This window comes from Ochlerotatus camptorhynchus, unplaced genomic scaffold (genome assembly GCF_037179485.1).
Source record: "Ochlerotatus camptorhynchus isolate MF236.1 unplaced genomic scaffold, CSIRO-AGI_Acam_v1.1 ptg000277l, whole genome shotgun sequence".
NCBI lineage: Eukaryota > Metazoa > Arthropoda > Insecta > Diptera > Culicidae > Ochlerotatus > Ochlerotatus camptorhynchus.
Window position 1 is genome coordinate 1548188 of NW_027040766.1, and position 20499 is coordinate 1568686.

Here is a 20499-nt window from a genome sequence, read left to right on the forward strand (position 1 = left end):
ATTCAAATCAACCGTTAAATGCGTGAACGAAGATACACAATGAAAAGTTACGTCTGTTTGTCTGTGATTTAGTCGCAATGTAGCTTGTATTTACTTACTTTGCTTCAGTATGGAACGTTATTGACGATGAATTACGTCTATTTGTCTGCGGTGTGATTCTTCGCATTTCATTTGCCCCGTGGCAAAGCAGAAACCATTAACCAATTCATTAAACAAAGTTCACCTCAATCCATTATTGCAGGAAAAAGTTAGCACCATTTGCAACCGATCATCTAATTACATCTTAATTAATCCTTCATAATGATACCTACCTAGAATCTACCATGTTCTCATTTTTTGTTTCGAATAAAGTTGTGGTTTGTTTGAGAACGTCTCTGACCAATATATATTACAATGTTCTCAAACAAACGCAAAGCTCCACCACAATCCGATTATGTAGATTGAAGCATGTCAATGCATTTCGGAAAACGATTCATTTAAATGCAACCTACCAATGTTTCTTATGTTGCGGGTAGAGACGATCCGCTCTAATTGACTTTTTATTCATCAAAATATGTCTTGCATGAAATAGTACATAGTAACTAACACAGCATCCCGGTAATGGAATATTACATTGCAGCAGAATTGTGGCTTCCTCTCCGTCGTCGTCATCGTCGTGTAATCAGGTAAGTGCGCATTTGCTTGTGCATGTTTGAGAGGTGGTGACGAGACAAATGGAGGGAAAACCAATAAATTGACCTCAGGGTTTCTGCTTTTAAGCTTGCCTTTGTGTGATTATCATTACGATGGCAGCTGCCAGCACTCCCAGCACGAGGAACGAACCTTCGAAGATGGCGAGGAAGTTTCTCACCGCATCCAGGAGCCACTTCAGTGGAAGATTGAGGGCTTCCGCTGGCGTGGGGGCTGAGGGAACGCCAACATCCTTAAGTTTCGTTTCCAGGAATCCGTCGTCTAGGGTGTAGGCTGGGAAGTAGTCACTGACGCGTTCCCGGGTCCAAAAGGTTGTACTGTTACCTTCAAACCAGGATGTGTAGCTGAAGTGATACAGAGAAGCCCGGATGAACTTGGGAGCTTTTGATGGAATGTGATCTTCATCGAGCAGTTTAATCACTGCTGGTTCGTTTTGCAGTAGTCGTTGAACCAGTGGGTACAGCCACTTTTGAGTGTTTGGCTTGGAGTTGGAGGCGTCGTAAAATTTGAAATCAAACCGAGGGAAGTAGACCCAAGCGTATGGCATGGAGCCTTCTTGATTCCACGGTTTGTACTGGAAACCGTATTCCTTCCACGGCCCGGTGAGATCATCGGAGTATTCTAAGATAATCTCCAGTCGTTTTGGTCGCATTTTGATCAGATGCTGACCGTACTGATTAACTACGTATAAGTTGTGGAGACCCTGGTAGGGTTTCGTGAAGACCGATGTGCTAATCGCCGTGGATTCTGTCAGTCGGAAGTGCGGAACGATCGATGCAAAAAGGATGGTGAATGCTGCCAATGTCGGTAGGAAAAGCTGCCAGTTTTCTGTCATCTTGCGGATTCCATCGGCCTGTAGGGATCAGAATGGATTGTAATTTCAATCGAGATTGACAAAGAGTAAAGCTTACCACACTAGTAACACCCGCTTGCTTGGTAACGATCTTTAGTAGCTTTTGCACCATCATGCTCATGACCAGCAGTGGTGCCATTCGAAGCATCATTTGCATCATATTCAGATACTGAGAACGGTTGAAGAGCAGCTTGAAGGCAAGTTCCCCGTTCTTGTACCCAACCCCAAACACCAACCACGTTCCCACTACTACCAGGATGGATATTACCTTCACGGTCAGTGCCCCCGTTTTGTCCTCCTTCCGGGGTTCCTTCCTGGCTGGTGATCTGTCCAACTCTCGATCATCTACCAGTGTCAATAACAGCGTCAGGACGATCAAGCTTAGGAAGCCATAGTTTCCGCTACCAATGATATTCAAATGCAGAAATACCTGCCACCATAAGGCAAACATCCGAACCTTCTGGTTCGGAGCGAAGAACAACCATGAGCACACCAACTCACTCAAATAAACGTAGATCGTACTTAGCCTGTGCAACCCATCCGGTTGCTGATAAGTGTACCAACTGTACGAAGTTGGCAGAGGCATAGTTTCAAAGTGTCGCTTCAGGCCGGTAAGATCCCACCACATAGGGCACCCGCTAGCCAGCTTCACCGATCCCGATGCAAACACGAACCTAAACAGGAGCCACTTCATCAACAGTAGGGCCAGATCCTCGATGGGACCGCGAGGATCGCCGAGTTTCGATGGGGCTAGAAGGATACATAGGAATCCGGCTTCCAGTAGGAGTTCATCCGATTGCTGCCGAAAGGATTGTGAGATTTGAACCAGCGAGAAGTACAGAGTCCACAGGGCGATGAAGCTATACAGCCGACAGAGATCTTTGAAGACAAAGCCCAGGAAGGCGATTACGCATCCGGCTAAACAGAAGAGATCGATTGCAGATCCGGCGTCCAGTCCGACGATCGGTGCGAGCCGAAGAAAGTTGATACGTTCCGGTAGGGTGCCATTGGCGAGGATCCGGTTCGCTGGGAGGATTCCTGAGTTGCCATAGAGACCTGCCGAGATAAGTGAAGCAAGAAGAAAAAAAATAAATGGATTACGATCTGAGTTTCTAGATATCAATGCATATTACAAAATATAAATAAGCTTTACCTATAGCAATTCAACATAACCAGGTCAAAACGAAAAAGGGGTGTCAGAATATCAGCGCAATCGACAAAATCGATGCGACGAAGGGACTGCTAGCTTTTTATTTCTGTTGAAGTCGAATAGCTTCACAGGATTCTAGAACCTCAATCGGCGTCTACAAACAAATGTTCAATCGCTTGTCTCTCTTTCTTCCGTCACTTCATTGGTGTTTCTTTCAGGCTTCAGTAAAGCGGATGAGTGAAAGAGCGCTTGACTTTGATAGTTTCGTCTTTCATGAAACACATCAACAAAGGTTTCACGATGTATATGACAGAAAATGAAAATATCTAGATAGAGCTGGAATTAGGACGTAACAGCTTTTGTAAACAATGACTTCTATCGATGATTTCTAGGAACTCAATGCACGCCCACGCAGACCAGCATAAGCATCGGATAGAGAAAGCCTTTCCCTACCCGATGAGAATGTTGGTTTGCGTGGGCGAGCCTTGAATTTCTAAAAATCTTCGATAGAAGTCATTGTTTACAAAAGCTGTTAGGCCCTAATTCCAGTTCTATCTAGATATATGTATATTTAAAGCATTTCTCGCGTGAAAACACTTGAAGAAAATGGAACTTAACGCATATTAAACAAATTGAAAGAGTGGTGATAGAGTGTCGGTGAAAGGGATCGAAGGCCACAATTAAGTTTCGTTTCAACTCAATAATCGGCGTTACTTTCATTCAAAGCTATGAACAAAGCATCGACGAGAAAATCCACAACCAGCCGTTCGTTCTAAGCGTGCTTCTGTTTCATTTTCGTTTCGTGTAGATAGTCTTGCTAGGCTTTATTGAAATGATGCGTTGTATGAAAGAAACAAAACTCGAGTTCATATTAGAGCTTTGAAAATGTAGAGCCCCGATCCTCACATTCAAGCACAGTCAACGACCGAAGAAAATTAAACCCCACAAAGGGTACTAGCATGCTTCCCTTTAGCCACCGCATGTGTTGCTACAAGAAACTGTCTCGTCAGCGAAACGAGCGGCCAACAACCCGAACAAGCGGACGACACGATTCAAAATTAAACCGCTTTTGCCCTCCGCCATAAATGCTTTTAACATTAATGGACAACCCGGTCAGTCAGTGGTTGAATCCTATCCAAAAGGCAACCAACCCAACTTCTCGGATGAACACCACACACACACAAGACGGGAGCAAAAGAAAAGGAGCAAGGATGAGTTATTTTTACTTTTACCAGCGTTCTGGTTCTGCAGTAAATGCAGAATAAATGTAACCGAGTGGAGAAAGTAAGTCCCCTGCGGTCGTAAAAATCCATCCATCCGAAAAGGGTACCAACAAGGGTATTTTTTCAGTTGCCTAATGGCTTCAATTATGTAACAAACACTGCACATCAATAACTTCAACAACCAGAGTCTGTTCCGCTTAGCTAGCGATTGAACGTTCCGGAACGAAGATCTGAATCAAGGTTCCAACCAACTCCAACACTAATAATTACGTTACCCCACACTTTGTACCGGAACCACACTACAACACACTCACCAGCAACGCAGGGATAGTGTCTTTGTAGTTCAAGTTCATCAGCATCAGATTTAGTTGTGGATCCCTTTTCTAGTTGAAGGAAACGGTCCAAGAGGATGCTTTCAGGAAAATTATCGATTTCTAATTTAAATCGAAATGTGTGGCTGTGAACGGAAAAGAGTAGGATGGTGAAACACATTCATCTTGGATCGTTGATGAAATTATCTGTGTCGTCTTTTGAGTGGGTAGTGCGTGTGAACAATGAAGAAAGACGAAACTTTTGCGGTGTTGAGTAGGACGCTGTAGCAGAGTCTAATCTAATTTCGAATTAAAGAGTACTGGAGTGTGCACAATTTGAAGTGGAGGGATTCAGAGTAGTTTAAGTGATTCAGCGTCAAACAGGTTAAGTTTTAACGCCTTTAAACAAATCAAAGGCTTGTGTCCTATACGTATGACGTAGAACCACGCAAAATTGATGTATGTCATCCATTTTTCGGGTTGTCGTTTAAGGCGAGGGGGAGGTGTTGTTTTGCATGTATAACCTTTCCAAGTTCCTCATTTCTTCATTGTGGTAGGTGGTCACGCCATGATCCACCTTAATCCACTGACCTGCTCCTGCTTGCTGCAGGACCAAGTGCCACGCCGTCCGAAGCGGTAATGAGCAGAGGCATGACAGCATATATTTTCAGGTTCAAGGAGAACGATGTACAACCAAATGGTACTCGATCTGATTTGATAATTTTATCTCTGTTTTCATGAAATAAACGATTTTCCCTAACCCAGTCGTCATGGGTTAGGGAAAATCATTTATTTCATGAAAACAGAGATAAAATTATCATTTGTTCATTGTTTTCAAATGTTTTTTTTTTTTTTGTGTAAAATTGAAAACAAAAATTTATTTCAGCAGATTTGTAATGTAATATCCTATCGATTGACGTATTTGGATTTTATTTTCATCTATAAATGACAAAGTTACAAGCGTTCAAAACTTAACACTATTTCACCACACATATTTTTTGATTTGCACCCCAGTATAGTCGACAAAGACGTAGTTCAACGTCAAAAAAATATCTCAAGATTTTTCCTGGGAAATAAGTCAAAGTGCACAATAGGGATCGATTATGTAGCATTTTAAGGAATGACTTTAATTCTTTTCCAAAAGGCTTGAATATCTTCGATACAAACATGGGAACTCAGAAACAGAAATTTACCATCAGCAGAGAAAGGTGGAGCAAAAGTTCGACCATAGTTGAAAAAAATAAAATTTCTCAAAACTCCACGTATTTGAAATCAAACGAATTCCATACACAGGATCCCTCATTCAAGGTTTACAACTTTCTCTTACAGAACTTTTGTGAGTTTTCAGATCATTCAAAGATCGTATGCAAAATGTAAAGACAGTTTTTGAGAAGTTTTGTCACTACAAATCTTGAAATACCCCATGCTGGCATAAAGAAACATGACATGTCCATTCACTTGTCGTCGGAATTTCCAGGACACATTCCAAAATCATTCTTTTCCAAATTCGAATTGAAAACTGCTCAGAATATCCTTAGAATACTTTGTAAAATTCCGGGAAATCTTCCAAAGAATTATTTTGAACCTACCCTCACATGAAAAATCTTTTCAGAATTCCTTTGAAATTATCCACAGGATTCTGTTTAAATTCACTGTTTAGATATTTCGCATTATAATATCTTATTTTCATCACGCGGTAGAATGCATAACGGCCTCCTTTTCCTAACTAAAATAATCGTACCGAGTACTACTTTCTGGCACTTGAAAACTTGTAAAAAAGTAGTACTTTTCGGCACTCTTCTGAGTATTGCATGCTTATTTGTCTGACCAAGGTTGAGAAATTTCGTTACTTTTTTCATCAAATAAACAAATCAGAACGTTCTTTCAAACTTTCAACTTCGCGTCTACCAACTGGATTTTGTATTTCGTGCGTTCGTAAAGCACGCCCATGTGGCAGTCCGAATCGGAGTCACTGATCCTGAATTATTTATGATTTTAAACCTCGAACGATCTTGATACCTTGAAAACTTGTAACAGTCATGTTCCACCAAGTGCTATAGGTAGGCACTAGACTGATGCAAAATTTGACTTTTTCGCTCCACAGTGCTTAAATGGTTTCAAATCGGGTCCTGATTAGCCTCCCAAAGTTACAACTCATTTGGTTAGAAACAGACTTCGCACAAGCCATTTGAAGTTTACCTGTAAATTAATATGGGAAATCTCAACTTTTTGTTCATTGCCTTCTAGTCTTTTTCCATATTGAGCTGCGAAACAGTTCGATAGCCATTCTTATAGAAAATTTTCTCAGCTACAACTTTACTGAAGCTTGTTTCTATGTAAAACAAAACAGGAAAAAGTTATTAATTCTTTAAGAGATTGGTAAACTTATGACATGATCAAGCAGCTGCTCTGTAGGCAACACTGTATTTTGCAGTGTGACATAGTAGCCATGATTTTTATGTCCTATTCAACGCCCCAGAAACACCAATGTTGCCTGCTGAGCAGTTGATTGAGCATGATCATAAGCAAGGAATCAAAAATATCTCCAAATGACAAAATAACAAGCGATCAACGAACCGAATAATAACGCTATGTCAGAAGTTGAAAACAATAATGATATAATCTTCACCGTTCTTTTTCATGACAAGCAGCTCGTGCGACCCGATTCATTCGGGGCGGTAGAAGGAAACGAGCAAATTGTTGGCAAGCTGCTTCACGAAGTAAAGCCGAAGATGATACACGTGTGTTAATGGGAATTTTTTTGTTATGTCTTTTCCCGATTCATATCAAGCTATGTCCTCATCCGTGTATATTGCAACAAAGCAGGCAAGCAATATATCATTATCCTTCTACCACTCGGATCGAGCTTTGTTACAGAGCGAGTTTGTCATGGTAGTCGTAGCAACCGTTTTGTCTGTATCGTTGGTTGCTTTATGTGTTTGGATTCGCTGATCATAAGACATCAGCGCATTGAACCATTGATAACTTTCGATCCTTGCATTTAATCAAAAAGTGGTCTTGAGCAATGTTGTAGCTGGGAAAAGATCCTACAAGTACAGTTGAAAGCTTTTGAAGCAGACCGATATGGTGAATTATTGATAGACATGAATAAAAATCTTGGTTTTACCAAAGTAATTCCCATACAAACTTCAAATGGTTTGTGCCATCTCAGTTTCTCACCAAATGGGTTCAAATTTTGAGAGGTTAGTCAGGATCCGATTTGAAATCGTTTAAGTATTGTGGAGCAAAAATTTCAAATTTTGCATCACTCTAGTAGGCACTCTACACACTTATTTTGTACCAACAATTACGTCTTTTGGCAACATATTGGGGTGCAATCTCAAAAAATCAAAATCGACCGCGTTACCAAAAGTGGTCAGGTTTGGACCACTTATAACTCTGTCAACAATGGATGAATTTAAATTCTATACAAGCCAATCGATTGGAAATTCTGTTAAAATGAACACCTTATCAATAGGTTACTATTGAAAATTAGACAAATGTACAGCTGTTGCAATGGTGATCAAAATTTTCACCGATTGCCTGCAAAAAGCGCTTTCCCTAACACAGATTTCAACCACTGTGGGCCATCTATTCCAAGCACGTCATCCTCTCTCCAAACACCATACAGCTCACCAGTCGCAACCGTGTTGAACACCCTAATAGCTCAGCATTACTCAACCATCACGACAAAACGGTTCTTTTCAGGACCACCATAAATTACTGTTGTTCAAGAGATAATTTTCATTGAACGTTCGCTCGCTTTGCCACATCACCCCCAAAGCTCTTTGATAATGCACCCAGCAACCAAACGTTTTGTGGTCAAATCTACCGTCTTGTCTAGGATACAACCATAGAGGTCATAGAAGGACTGGAAGAAACGTGCTCAATTTTTTGGCTCAGCTCTGGTACTCTCTTCGGCCCCAAGCTAATCGATGCACCCCTCGAAACATAGGAAAATCCACGAACCCCTCTGTTAGTTAGTTCGTTTAGGTCAAATTCTTAATTCTAAATTTGTTTAAATACCATTGCTTAAAAGTAAACTTACCACATGCACTTAAAAGTATTTATATTAAAATCCTTTTCCTAAAGTCAATTATATAATCCTTTCCGCACCACCCTATTACCTGTAAATCGATGTCGGTGTTTTACATGTGCCTCACTGACCCGGGATTATCACAATAGCCTATTATGTGATAGCACCAGCTTCTCTGGCTCTCTGAATAGTAGGTAGTCATCTAGAGTGTAGCAGACTGTAGTAACCGAGATCGGGATATATAGAGAAGACAGTTGATCTCCACCCGGTCACCGATCTGGACGTACACACGTTGCTATCGGTCGTACAATATAGGTCGTACAATATAGTTACGAAGTATAGAACATTTTTATTCGGTGGAAGAAAGACTCGGTCCGTTTGCCTTCTCTTGGTGCCCACAAGATTGCCGTGTCGGCGGAGTCGCGAGTTTCCCGCGAGTGTCCGCGAGTTTCTTCGTTTCTCGTATCGAACACCCTCTTTTGTATCTGCCAAAGCGAATCAAAACAAACATAGTGTATTACCAGAATTTTGACTATAATGGGATACGTTAATCGATTTGCTTGGGACCAATAGGCTAGTCAAGCAGTGAGCCAATTTAAAATCGTTAGTTTCCACCGGTTGATACAACCTCTTTTTTTTTCAGTGTGCTTGAAGAGTGTCGCAACTGTGCCGGTAGTGCCGAGAGCACCAGTCATTGGACTGACTTTGTTTGTTTGTGAATAATGGCATGTTTGGTAACCCGGTATTTTGACAGCTTGCTTTGTTTTCCTTGTTGCAATATGAATGCCTGAGGATACTATCGGGAATTCTCCAATCACAACTGAGATACGGAACTGGAATGAATATTTTATGGTGATGAATGATGGAATAGCCGGTGTAGAAGCTGTAGCCGTCGTAGAGCGAAAAATATCAGCCATGTATCACGACAAGCAGCTCCGGTCGGATAGTATTTCTGGTAGACACTTAACATAAGTCCGTAGTCAGCTGTTCTCCATAGAGAAACAACGGATACAGTGCAGACGAGAGGAACTATTTGGATTTTATTCGTCGTCAAGCAGTGTAGACCGTTTTACAATAGTGCTGTTGCCTTACATGCTATTTTAAAATATACGTTTTATTTAAAATTGTCAACATAAACAAATATCTAAAAAATAACAATTGTTTTAAACTCAACGAGATGAAAGCCTAGCAGTTAGTGTTCTCCTTACTGTATATTAATTACAATAATTATTATACTGCTTCTCACGCTGAAAGCCTTGAGTTCAAATCTCATCCGGACAAGTCACGAATGACCTAAAATGTGTTAAACAAAACAAATAAATAATAATTGTTAGTTCAGAGATAGATGAACTTAAATTAAATTTTAAATTAGACGATAACAGCAGAATTTTAAATTATGTTGCTTTCATTTAAAAAAAAACTCTTGACTGTATAGTAAAATAACAATATGTTTTAAGATTTATGTCACGACAATTGAAAGCAAAATGAGTTTTCATTATGAACTGCAAAATTTAATATCAATTTGCTTTCATTTTGCTAACCGATTCAGCGAAGCTCTTTGCTAAACTACACACTTAGATTTTTTTGCCGAGATGGGCACCACCGAGCAGCTCGGTATTTTATTTTGCTGGATCTCAGCGAAAAACTTGCCGAGATTCAGCAAAATTTATGTTTGTTAGCTAAGATTTCGGCAAAATTCCCGTTTGTTAGTTGAATCTCGGTTATTTTTTGACTGAGATCCAGCGAAATAAAATGCCGAGCTGCTCGGTGGTGCCCATCTCGGCGAAAAAATCTAAGCGTGTACGCCCCAAGAGGAAAGTCACTCAGCACATTGTGCCAAAATTAGACTCGGCACAGCTTGGGCACATCCATCGGTACAGCTTCAGCACAATCTCGTAGGTATTGGATTGTTGTAAATAAAATGGGAGCGCTGCTGGACAACTGTCATTGACGTTGTTCACAACATTACGTACTGTTTGACTGTGTATTCAGGTGCAACCTCTAATAAAATATACCAGAGGAACTCAGAACAGCAGTTCACTTCTCGGTTCACTTATAGATCTAAATACGAAATTGTGTTTCTAGCGTGGGCTCAATAGAAAAAGGCAGTTAATCATACCCCTTAATTCTAATAATGCTGCAACTCACACAAAACAAACTAAAGAAGTCATATTCATCATCCTCTATAGTGAGTCTCCAACAATGTTCCGCACCGGTTCCAACTCTTTTCGGCCGCTCATAGACCGTTGCTTTTCACATCACGAAAGGCTAGGTTTCTGGTTTGCCTTAGAGAGCATTATAAAACCCTAAAACATAGGACTTCTATTATTTTATGAACACCAAACACCAACATTCCGCACACCCGCCACTTCCCTCGTCATTCTCAATCCGATTTATCCTTGCGATTTCAAACCAAAACATTCAAAGTGTTAGAAATACCGGGTTGCCGGGATGGGTATTTTACAAACACTCGCAGCTTGCTCTATGCCCGGCACAATTGGTACACCTGCGGCACAATAGCGGCACACTGACAAAAAAGATGACCAAAGATTGGGATGCGGAGTAACCTACCTCTTGGTACGACCCATACTGAAAAAATGTTCTTTTTACAACTTGTTGCTTAAACAGCTATTTTGGTTTTAAATGCTGAAAAGCGACACTTCTGGACACTATTTTGAATTCCATTATGGTCTACTTTCTAACTAAAATAATAGTATCGAAAAATACTGCTTTTTAGCACCCAGTGCCGAAATATTCAATTTTTCGACACTCTTTTGAGTGCGAAAAATGTTTGTCGGAAACTCTTTACAAAATTCGACTTGTTGCATTAATAGCAATTTTATGCATAATAATATGCATTCAATATTGCCAAAGACATCAACTATATAGGATTGAGCGTCACTTCAAATCGGAATCGACGTCTGAGACCAAAAATACTAAAAAAGGTTGTTTAGGGGAAATGGATGTAATGTCGGCCTAAATGCTCCTAATTTGGGCCCATGCATAAATTCAGCAAAAAAAATATCCATTAGTACCGTCCCAATGACGTGTATGTATCTAGATAAAAATGATAAATAGTGGATTTTTAGCAATGAGCCCAATCTTAGATCCATAGGCCAACATTAGAACCATTTCCCCTACTTAAGCATGACAACTTTCTTGATGATACTTGAGACTGACCCAAGCATAGTAAGCCCATATGAAATTATTGAAAAATACATTGTCAAGTGACATGACCACGCTAGAAGGATTGATAGCAAACGAAAGTGAAGGATCCTGGCATTGAACTCACGATCAACTCATTGTTCGGTATGATATCAGTAAGCAAAAACGGTAGGTACGGTCACCAAGCCCCTTAGGTCGATGCCATAGTGAGAGTGAAGAGAAGCGAAGAAGCGAGCGAAGTGTTGAAGCGAATGTTTGGAATAATATCATTAATGGAAACTCCCATTTGTGATATTATTCCAAACATTGGAATGCAACAAACCACACTGCAATCGTTGGACATTTAAGACTGGCGACATAAGTGGAATAAAGTCTCGAGAAGAAGTCATCTAACGATATCAAGCTTACGATATAATTTACTTTTTCACACCGCTTTGACCAAGTAGCGATTTCCGACGTTTTCAACAAGCAAAATAACAAGATGCATTGACAGATTTGCAAATTGAACCCATGATCTCCGCTCAGCAATATATCCCAGGTAACAATTTGATGCTTAACAAGTGTTGTTTAACCAATTTTAATTCAGCCTTAGATTGAATAATTGCTGTACATAGACCACGTTCACCTTTGTTCAGCTTTTAAACATCTATATCTGGTGATTTTAATGAGCCAAAAGCTTAACAGTAATATACATTATAACCTTTTTAACGCGTTAAATAACAGTCTTTTCCCACACTTATTCAGCCTTCTAGTTTTATTTCAAAAATAATAATGGAAGACCATTTCAAATTTTATGCATTTAAATGGAACTGCTTTAACTTTTTTGTACGGACTTATTGGATTTACATATGTATATTGTTAATTTAATATAATTCTAAAAACTACCTTTGCATTTCGGGATTCGAACCGGCAGTCGCTGATTCACAGGCGTAAACCATTTCTACTGGACTATTTAAGCATATGTGTGGCAAAAGGTATGATAATCAACTTGAAGTTTCTCAATAGTTATAGTAATACTATCGACTTGTGGACTGTTTTGTAAATAAATTGTATCGGCTTTCAGTCTTTTAGCGAGTAAAACGATGTTTTTCCTCTACTCCTAACGTTTCAATGGTATTCCATCTTTTTCAAGGGATCTACAAAGAATTGTTACATAGCTTGAGATGTTTCAAAATTTACAAGTTTGGTGACTTACAGAAAATAACGTTTTTTGTCAGGTGGTCTGTGATTAACAGTGATTATCGTCACTTGATCGAAATCTTGCATCAATTTACCTATAATTAATCGTCAATTAGTTGTCGGAGTCTAAATACACATTCTACAGTCATAATTACTATCAAACAGGAAAAACAAAAAAACGGAAAAGCTATCGGTCATTACTTTCTTTGCGCTAGTCACTTTGGTTTTAAACTGTCATTTTGTATCGTTCTAGTCAAGTGGGTAGCATTTGTGGGTCTAATTGTCTGTTGGGTGTAAGTTGGTTGGTATTTGTCAATCTATTTGTTTGGTTTGTTTTCGTTTTCCTTAGTGTGTGTAATATCCCTGCGTAAGTTGTACTCAAACTGTCACAATCGCTTCGCTTGTTTACCGCTTTGTCTGTGTTGATGATGTGGCAAACCTCCAGCACGGGAAGCGCCGATCGTCGTCGGTGGCAGTCCAGAATCTCTGTCCTTTCTAGTGCGAAGCGGTGTTGGTAGAGGAAAAACATCGTTTTACTCGCTAAAATACTGAAAGCCGATAAAATTTATTTACAAAAAAGTTTCTCAAAAGTGATGGAGTAATACGACATGCACTAAACTAAGGACACGGGATATACTACAATAGATCAATTTACTGGTCGCAGTAGTATTAGGTCCCTAACAGAGGAAGTTGAAGTACGTCAAATTTAAGTTGAATAACAGCAACCGGAAGAGTATAATTCAGCGATGCAGAATTTTAAACAATAACTGGTGACAGTAAAACATTCCCCTCATTTTCAAGTGCAGCCTACACAACGTAGACGCAAGTGCGTGATTTATGTCGGTGGTTATTTGGATGTTATTTTAGTGCCATAATTGAGTAATATTTTTGGAATGCGATCTTAAGCTTCAGTGCAATATACAAATTTTAATACTTCCGACGTCATGGGAGCCCACATCTACCTGGAGCTTTTTCTAAAAATCTCCTTTTCCTTGTCTCTACTGCTGCCACTGCTTGTAATTAGAAAGGTAGGCAATGAATTTAGAAGAACTAGTTAGAGTTGTGTTAAGCTTAAGTAAGGTTTGTTAAATCTTTAGATCAGCTAACTTATTGAGGTTGGATTATGGGGATACAATTCGCTTCATGCACTACTAATCAAGTGTATATTCAGCCTGATGTTAATCAACTTTGTACACCTTAAATCAACCAATAATTAGTTTCTGTTCTTACTGTTCAGCTTGAATTGTTACTTGGGATATGCCACCGAGTTCTTTACATCACAAACTCTCTAAACATAAAAAAAAAACTATCATATTGCACTAAAGTACCTCATTTATAGATGCGATTACCCTACCAGTATCATCCTGAGAAAAAATAAATCCCTAATTTCACCGAAAATCACGATTCGCAGTTTTGGGCAATCGAGTTCAATTTCCTGGGAAACAGCTAATAAAAATGACACGCTGAATATACATTTAACCTAAAGATAGCCGACACCAGGAAACCATTTCTGGCTGACCGACTCTGTCGAGAAATAAACATCGAGGAAAAGTCAGCTGAAATTTCTCAGGAAGTCGGCAGACACTTCCGGGCAAGTGAGCAGGACTTCTACCAGAAGAAATCTTAAGAATCTTCCGGTGGTAATACAACAGAAACTTTTAGCACAAGTCTGGAAAAAAATTCCAATTGATGTCGATAAAACTACAGAAGGAAGCCACTTCTAGTCACATAAAAATCAGTATGAATTTCATTGTTTTGCCCTATGAAAAATAATGTTGACAAAAAAATAATAAAATGCAGCAGACTGGAACCGAACCATGAACGCTGAGGTTACGGGCCCCGTGTGTTAACCACTAGTCTTTTAACGAAATGAAATGGTTAAAGGCCTATAAGAGCTACCTGTTGTTAGACGAAAATCATTCATAAGTCACGCTTATGAAATTCATATGTGTCGTTCATTTGCCGGTTCCAGTCTGCTCCGATTTATTATTTTTTCGTCAACATTATTTTTCATAAGGCAAATCAATGAAATTCACACTCATTTCTTATGGATAAAATTCATAAGTGTTTCTTATGGAATTCTTACGTTTTTTTGCCTGCGTGTATGAAATTCTTAGTTTATTCTTGCCTCAGTTTCTTTACTTCCCTTCCGGTGATGAGGAAGCTTATTGTGTTCGCGAGCCCTCCGTTTAGGCTGGACTCATTGATTTAAAACTTTAAGTTTTTTTTCAGCTCTTCGACATTTTTAGATTAATATTATAATGATTCACTATTTTCAGCCTTCGTTCAGGAAAATATAAAAAACATTGGAATGCATGATATCCATTGCATAAAAACTGTTAACTGTCCAAATAACCTCGATTTTTTCTAACTATTGATGCATTATGAAAGATTATCAATATTTTTAAAAGCATTCCATATTGCGTTAAGAAATTCCATGGTGCATAATAAAGTGTTTGTTTCAATTCCAATAAAATATCAGAAGTTGAAATCAGTTGAATGTATTGAGGTTAACTGAAATTGAGCTTATTTGTATTTTGTAATACTTGTCTATTTTACATTCTTTTATATATTGCATGACTAGTAAATTACTTTTATTTCACATGTTTAAAATCTCATTATATCATTATAACTAAAAATTTCATTTCTAGAAAATAGTTGTCCTGCAGATCCTGAAGGACCAGAAGGTGTATCAAACAGCTTATCATTGTTATTTACCTTTTATTTTATTATAATATAATATGAATTTGGCCGGTTGCTGTTGGTGCAGCTTCACTTGGTTATTTGGCTGAGATCATTATTTTTTATTTATTTATACAGTAACCCCTCCCTATGGTTCAAATAAAAATTCAGCTTATCGTTTACCAAAACGAACCTTGCTGCAAACCCTACCCTCTTACCCAACATCCCAGTGACTCCTCGTCGAAGTGCAGAGGATTTCTCGGCTTCCATCAAAGCGAGTGTTACGTCAACACATTCCTACCCATTCCTTTCCTGACCTGCGTTCAGGCGCGGCTGGCGCTGGTATTGCCTAATTTGAGATCACCAGTTTTTACACATTGAGGATGATTGCTAGTCCCAAGCATCGTCTATTGGTTCTCTGTGTAATTACAGCTGATCTGGCAATAACAGAGTAGCAACCGTGGGCGGTCAATCATGCTCATGCTCAGTGGCTTTACTTCCCTTCCGAACACTGAGGCAAATAGACCTAAGAATTTCATAAGCCTCGACTTATGAACAACATTTATGAAATTCATAAGCGCGACTTATGAATGATTTTCAGGTAGCATGAGGTTGTTCTTATACGCCTTTAACCATTTCATTTTCACAAGCGTTGAAAGACAAGTGGTCAACATACGGGCCCCTTAACCTCAACGTCCATTTGCCGGTTCCAGTCTGCTCCGATTTATTATTTTTTCGTCAACATTATTTTTCATAAGGCAAATCAATGAAATTTACACTCATTTCTTATGGCTAAAATTCACAAATGTTTCTTATAGAATTTGTACGTTCTTTTGCCTGTGTGAAGGTAGGCGTGATCAGAGATTTTATGTCTCAGAAAATCCCGGCGGCGCCAACTAGGATCGAACCCAGACCCTTTGGCACCGCTATAATTTCAGCTCATGCCAGTGTGGCCACCGTGGAACGTCTCCTCCTGGGAACATCGTCCTTTGGAGCAAACACTACCAGGAAACATATAATATCAAGAGAAAATTTTCATTACGTCGAAAGTAACAAAGGTAAACAAAGTCGAACTATCAGTGTCAATCGATGCTCCTGTTCTTACACTATATACACACTTAGAAATAACTAATTTTACACGTGACGGAATCCGTCTTTGTCATAAAGAATAAGACGTAAACAAACATGTCATGTACAATTGAGTGCTCCGAGACTGAAAAGTTCGTAACTCGACGAAAAGTACGTTTGATTTAGCTGAATCTCGCGTCTATTATGGCTCAAATTTATGTCAAAATTGACGCTCGTTTATGTCAGTCTCAGAGCATCTAAATTTACACGAATTTTTCTAAGTGTGTACTGTCCAAATATAGGATCACATCCCAATTTTAATTTTATTTACTAGTCAAACTGCGTTTTGACGTAATCATGTTTCTATGCCGTTTGTCTTAAGGAGAAGCTCACCGGCCCAAAAATAAAAAAAAATATTTTCGGTACGTTTTTATTTTTCTAAAAATATTGGGAAAAATTATCAAAAATCCAAGAAAATCAGTTTCTTCCTTAGATTTTTGTCAAAAATGACATGCAAAAATTTTTTTTCTATCCCATCATGAAAAAAAATTGAACTCTCAGAAAAACCGAAAAGTTGATGTTTTGTGGTTTTTTGAGTCCAACTTTATGCCATAATGACTTATAAAACATGTTTTTGCACGTGAATTTTCTTTTAAAAATTAAGAAAAATGTGATTTTTTTAGATTTTTGATACTTTTTTTCAATATTTTTAGAAAAATCAAAACGTATTTTTTTTTTCGGAGCGGTCTGCTTCCCCTTAAGTAACAGCGTAGAGAAACCCGTGAAAAGTGTACGTTCGTCTCATTATTAAAGTGAATAAATCGAACTGTTTGTTGCAAAGATGATTTCAGCCGTCCTCAAATGATGAATGGGCTGCACGTAAGGAGACGTGATTGATAATTCTACCAAATATCTTAGTAAACACACTTTTACTTAAGTAACCTTAGGGAGCCACCAAACGACGTATAATAACTTTTTACTCAAAAACCAGTATTTTGTAGCATGAAAGTTAGTGATCTGCTTTGTATCATTAAAACTCATGCTATCACTATGAGACTATATGTGTTTAATTGCAAATAGGAATAACTTTTCGGTCATCAGAACAAAACATTATTTTTCTCGGATCGGTGCGAATGTTACTGAAAATTTACTCTTAACTATAATGTTTGTCTTAGACGGATAATGTCAGCTCATACAATGGACAAGCAATTTTTTCTAGAATGTATATTTTCGTACAAAACCATCATGAGATGATTTTCCACCCACAGTACATTTGGGGGAATACGTTTTGTTAAAAAAAATATGTTAATATAAAAATTACAAAATAATTTAAAAAATCTTCCGTCGGCCTCATAACAGAATCTGTTTAAACTGTCTGAAACATAAGAAATTCTTAGTGCTTAATCTTGAAGTTGATCCACCACAATTTCTCATATGGGGTGATCAATTGATTACTCTTGTATATCATGACACGTTCGTCCCAACGTACTACTAACGATTTGGTTCTGACACCTCCAGTTCAACTAAATAGCATGTGCCTCCATAGAACGAAACATTTTACTGAGTGCCGAAATATACCTAACAATATCACTTTCCCTCAACTCCAGTGATCAGTGAGCAACATAAACGTTTAACTCTTTCTCACTTCTCACCATCTCGGAGAGAATAATTTATTTCTCTCCAAACTCTCTCACCTGCCCCAGAAGAGAACCTTCCATCCCAAACAGATAAAAACAAAAACATCTTCTGCAGCCTACTACCCACACAAACGCGTTCAAAACGTTACGAGCACTGACTGACGTCTCGAACCGGGTGCATTTAATCGATATTCCTGCATTCATAATTAAAGTGCAACCATGCCAAACTTACCTTCCGCTTGGGAGTAGAAGCTCAAGAAAGCCACCAGATAGACGCCGCACATTGCCCGCAGTATCAAATTCCTCACCAGCGGTGGGTGATGGCTCTCCTCCGGTTCCGAACCGTGGCCTTCGCCTTTTCGACCGACCCCGGTATCACTTGCACCTGACGTCGTTTTCATCTCGAGTTGGAGCTTTCGCTTCACGCACTCACTCACTTCGATGCACAGACGTCTATGGCTTCGGTCTTCTGTACACCACTCTGCGTCGATTTTATTCTGCTAAAGTCTCAACAAATTTACACTACACAATTTTTGTTTTTAAAATACGGAAATTTCCTGTTGCAGCGTTCACGCGTTCACAGGCAACTCAAGTGAAAACAAAATAACAAAAACACACTCGCTCTCTGTTTGAAATTGTGTTCTCGATTGCTAGGTGAGCTAGAGCTAGAGAGAGGACTGATAGAGGAGACGATAAAGCAGCTGGCTGTTTCTCACTATCCGAGGTGAAACGATAATTATGAAGTTCTTCTTGTATTCTAAAAATGCAAATTGAAATCTTTTTGGGACACAACACTCAACACGTCCAAACTCAATCGAAACAGAATTATGAATGTGCCATCGGTGTCCGCTAGAAGCGATTTGGTCGACTTCTGCCGTTTCCGGAACGGTGAGCATGAATCCTGTTCCAAGGAAATCGGAGATTTACGCGTTCACATCTGCACATCAAACACACTTGTAGGTAATCTGATCCTCACGGTGAGTAATAGAAAACAAACAAGTACCTCTTTTCATCGTCGTACTGAACCGGGACAATATGTAGGAGCAAGTTCAGTTCGGAATGCACCATTGTACTAAAGTTGTGTCAGACGGCAGGAGTATATTATTCTCCCAGGTGTATTAGCACGCGCATATATCGATGGCCTATATGAAGAAAGTTACGAAACAATAATCTCAGCACACCCAGGCGTCGTTATCTAATCGGGGCAATGATACTCACCTAGCCACACGGTATAACCGTCATGGTTTAGTGGTTCGATAACTCCCCGGATAAAAATAATCATAAAATTATAATAAAATACAATATATTCTATTTTTGACCATTAACACCATTAACCATCAACAACATTGAAATTGTATTGTTTTGGTCAAATGATCAAATTTTCACAACAATAAATAAACATCAAAAGTTGTTGTACTAAGATTTAATTTGGTAGAGAAAAAATTGATTTTTATGGTTACGGTAACTAAAAACCCCCCAATTGCTAATATCGCATTTACAATATATTCTGGGTTCAATCCCAGTCGGCGCCAGTCCGCTTCCTTCGGAAGGGAAGTAAAGCCGTTGGTCCCCGGTTCACGAGTTGATTGGTCGATAGGTAGGGTCCAGGTGTGAACTGCCTCCCTGGCGTCAGTAGCATTGGTGCTCAGCATGGAAAACAAGATCAACGGAAAACAAATCAAGGTAAAAAAAGTTCTGTGATAAATTTTTATTCGGGTCCTGAATGGTTGTAAGCGAAACGATAGAACATACAATGAAATGCAATAGAAAGTTGATTCTGTTGCTGCCTCCGAAGCCTTACAAATTCGGAGCCTATGGAATAAATTTTTTTTGCCATTTTAGGCATTTGTTGTTGTTTACGACCTTAGCTGAAATGTTTGGGTTCTAATCTCTATTAACAAACACACACCAATTCAGTTTTCCATCCACTGCATACCATACCAAACAAGCACGTAACCTACATTGCGCTTGGGATATTTTCCATCGTCCAACAGATGATGATGAACCTACCAACTTCCAGGGTACAACAGTGCACAATGTCCCATTATTGTAGGCAAACTTTGCCGTTTTCCTCGGAAAACAATCTCCAGCCAATTCCAACGGTGGTGGTAAAAGTTAAATTGACTTTAAGATGATTGAATTAAAGTTTCGCAATTGCTTTGAACGGGTTTCACTTGCACGCTGCATGCGGCTGAAAGGAATTGCACATATTATTTTACCACCCAAAATTTCACTAAAATGCTTTCTGTAAAACAAAGAACTGCGTCAATGCCAGTTCAAATAATGGACGCAGTCGTTAGCCCCACCCAAACAAAAAACAACGTACTAGAGAGTTAATGAGATTAAATTTATAACCCAAGTAACCAATCAGCCAACTAATTCGCCTTTTTGCAATCCATCTGCAACATGCCATCTACAAGACTCTCTGACTTCCTTCCACGTAATTCCTAAAAATCTAGCCGAGCTTTCATGAACTTCTACTTAATTCCTTGCTCTACAAAGAAG

At 39.0% G+C, this 20499-nt stretch overlaps 1 protein-coding gene across 1 annotated transcript; it reads right to left on the bottom strand.

The window, feature by feature from the left end:
- Positions 1 to 496: 496 nt before the first annotated feature.
- Positions 497 to 18965, bottom strand: LOC135706315 (lipase maturation factor 2-like). Its single transcript, XM_065227923.1, has 3 exons — positions 18227 to 18965; positions 1602 to 2599; positions 497 to 1543 (listed from the first exon to the last, which is right to left on the bottom strand). Exons 1-3 carry the CDS (start codon positions 18393 to 18395, stop codon positions 755 to 757), a joined length of 1956 nt encoding a protein of 651 aa, XP_065083995.1. The 5' UTR covers positions 18396 to 18965; the 3' UTR covers positions 497 to 754.
- Positions 18966 to 20499: the final 1534 nt, after the last annotated feature.

What these genes read in the sequence shown, in the direction of transcription:
- LOC135706315 (XM_065227923.1), bottom strand. Translation starts at nt 18,395, where the DNA reads ATGAAAACGACGTCAGGTGCAAGTGATACCGGGGTCGGTCGAAAAGGC. An exon ending in CTTCTACTCCCAAGCGGAAG is followed by an intron (nt 2,600 to 18,226) that starts GTAAGTTTGGCA and finishes TTATCTCGGCAG; the next exon opens with GTCTCTATGGCAACTCAGGA. An exon ending in AAGCGGGTGTTACTAGTGTG is followed by an intron (nt 1,544 to 1,601) that starts GTAAGCTTTACT and finishes TGATCCCTACAG; the next exon opens with GCCGATGGAATCCGCAAGAT.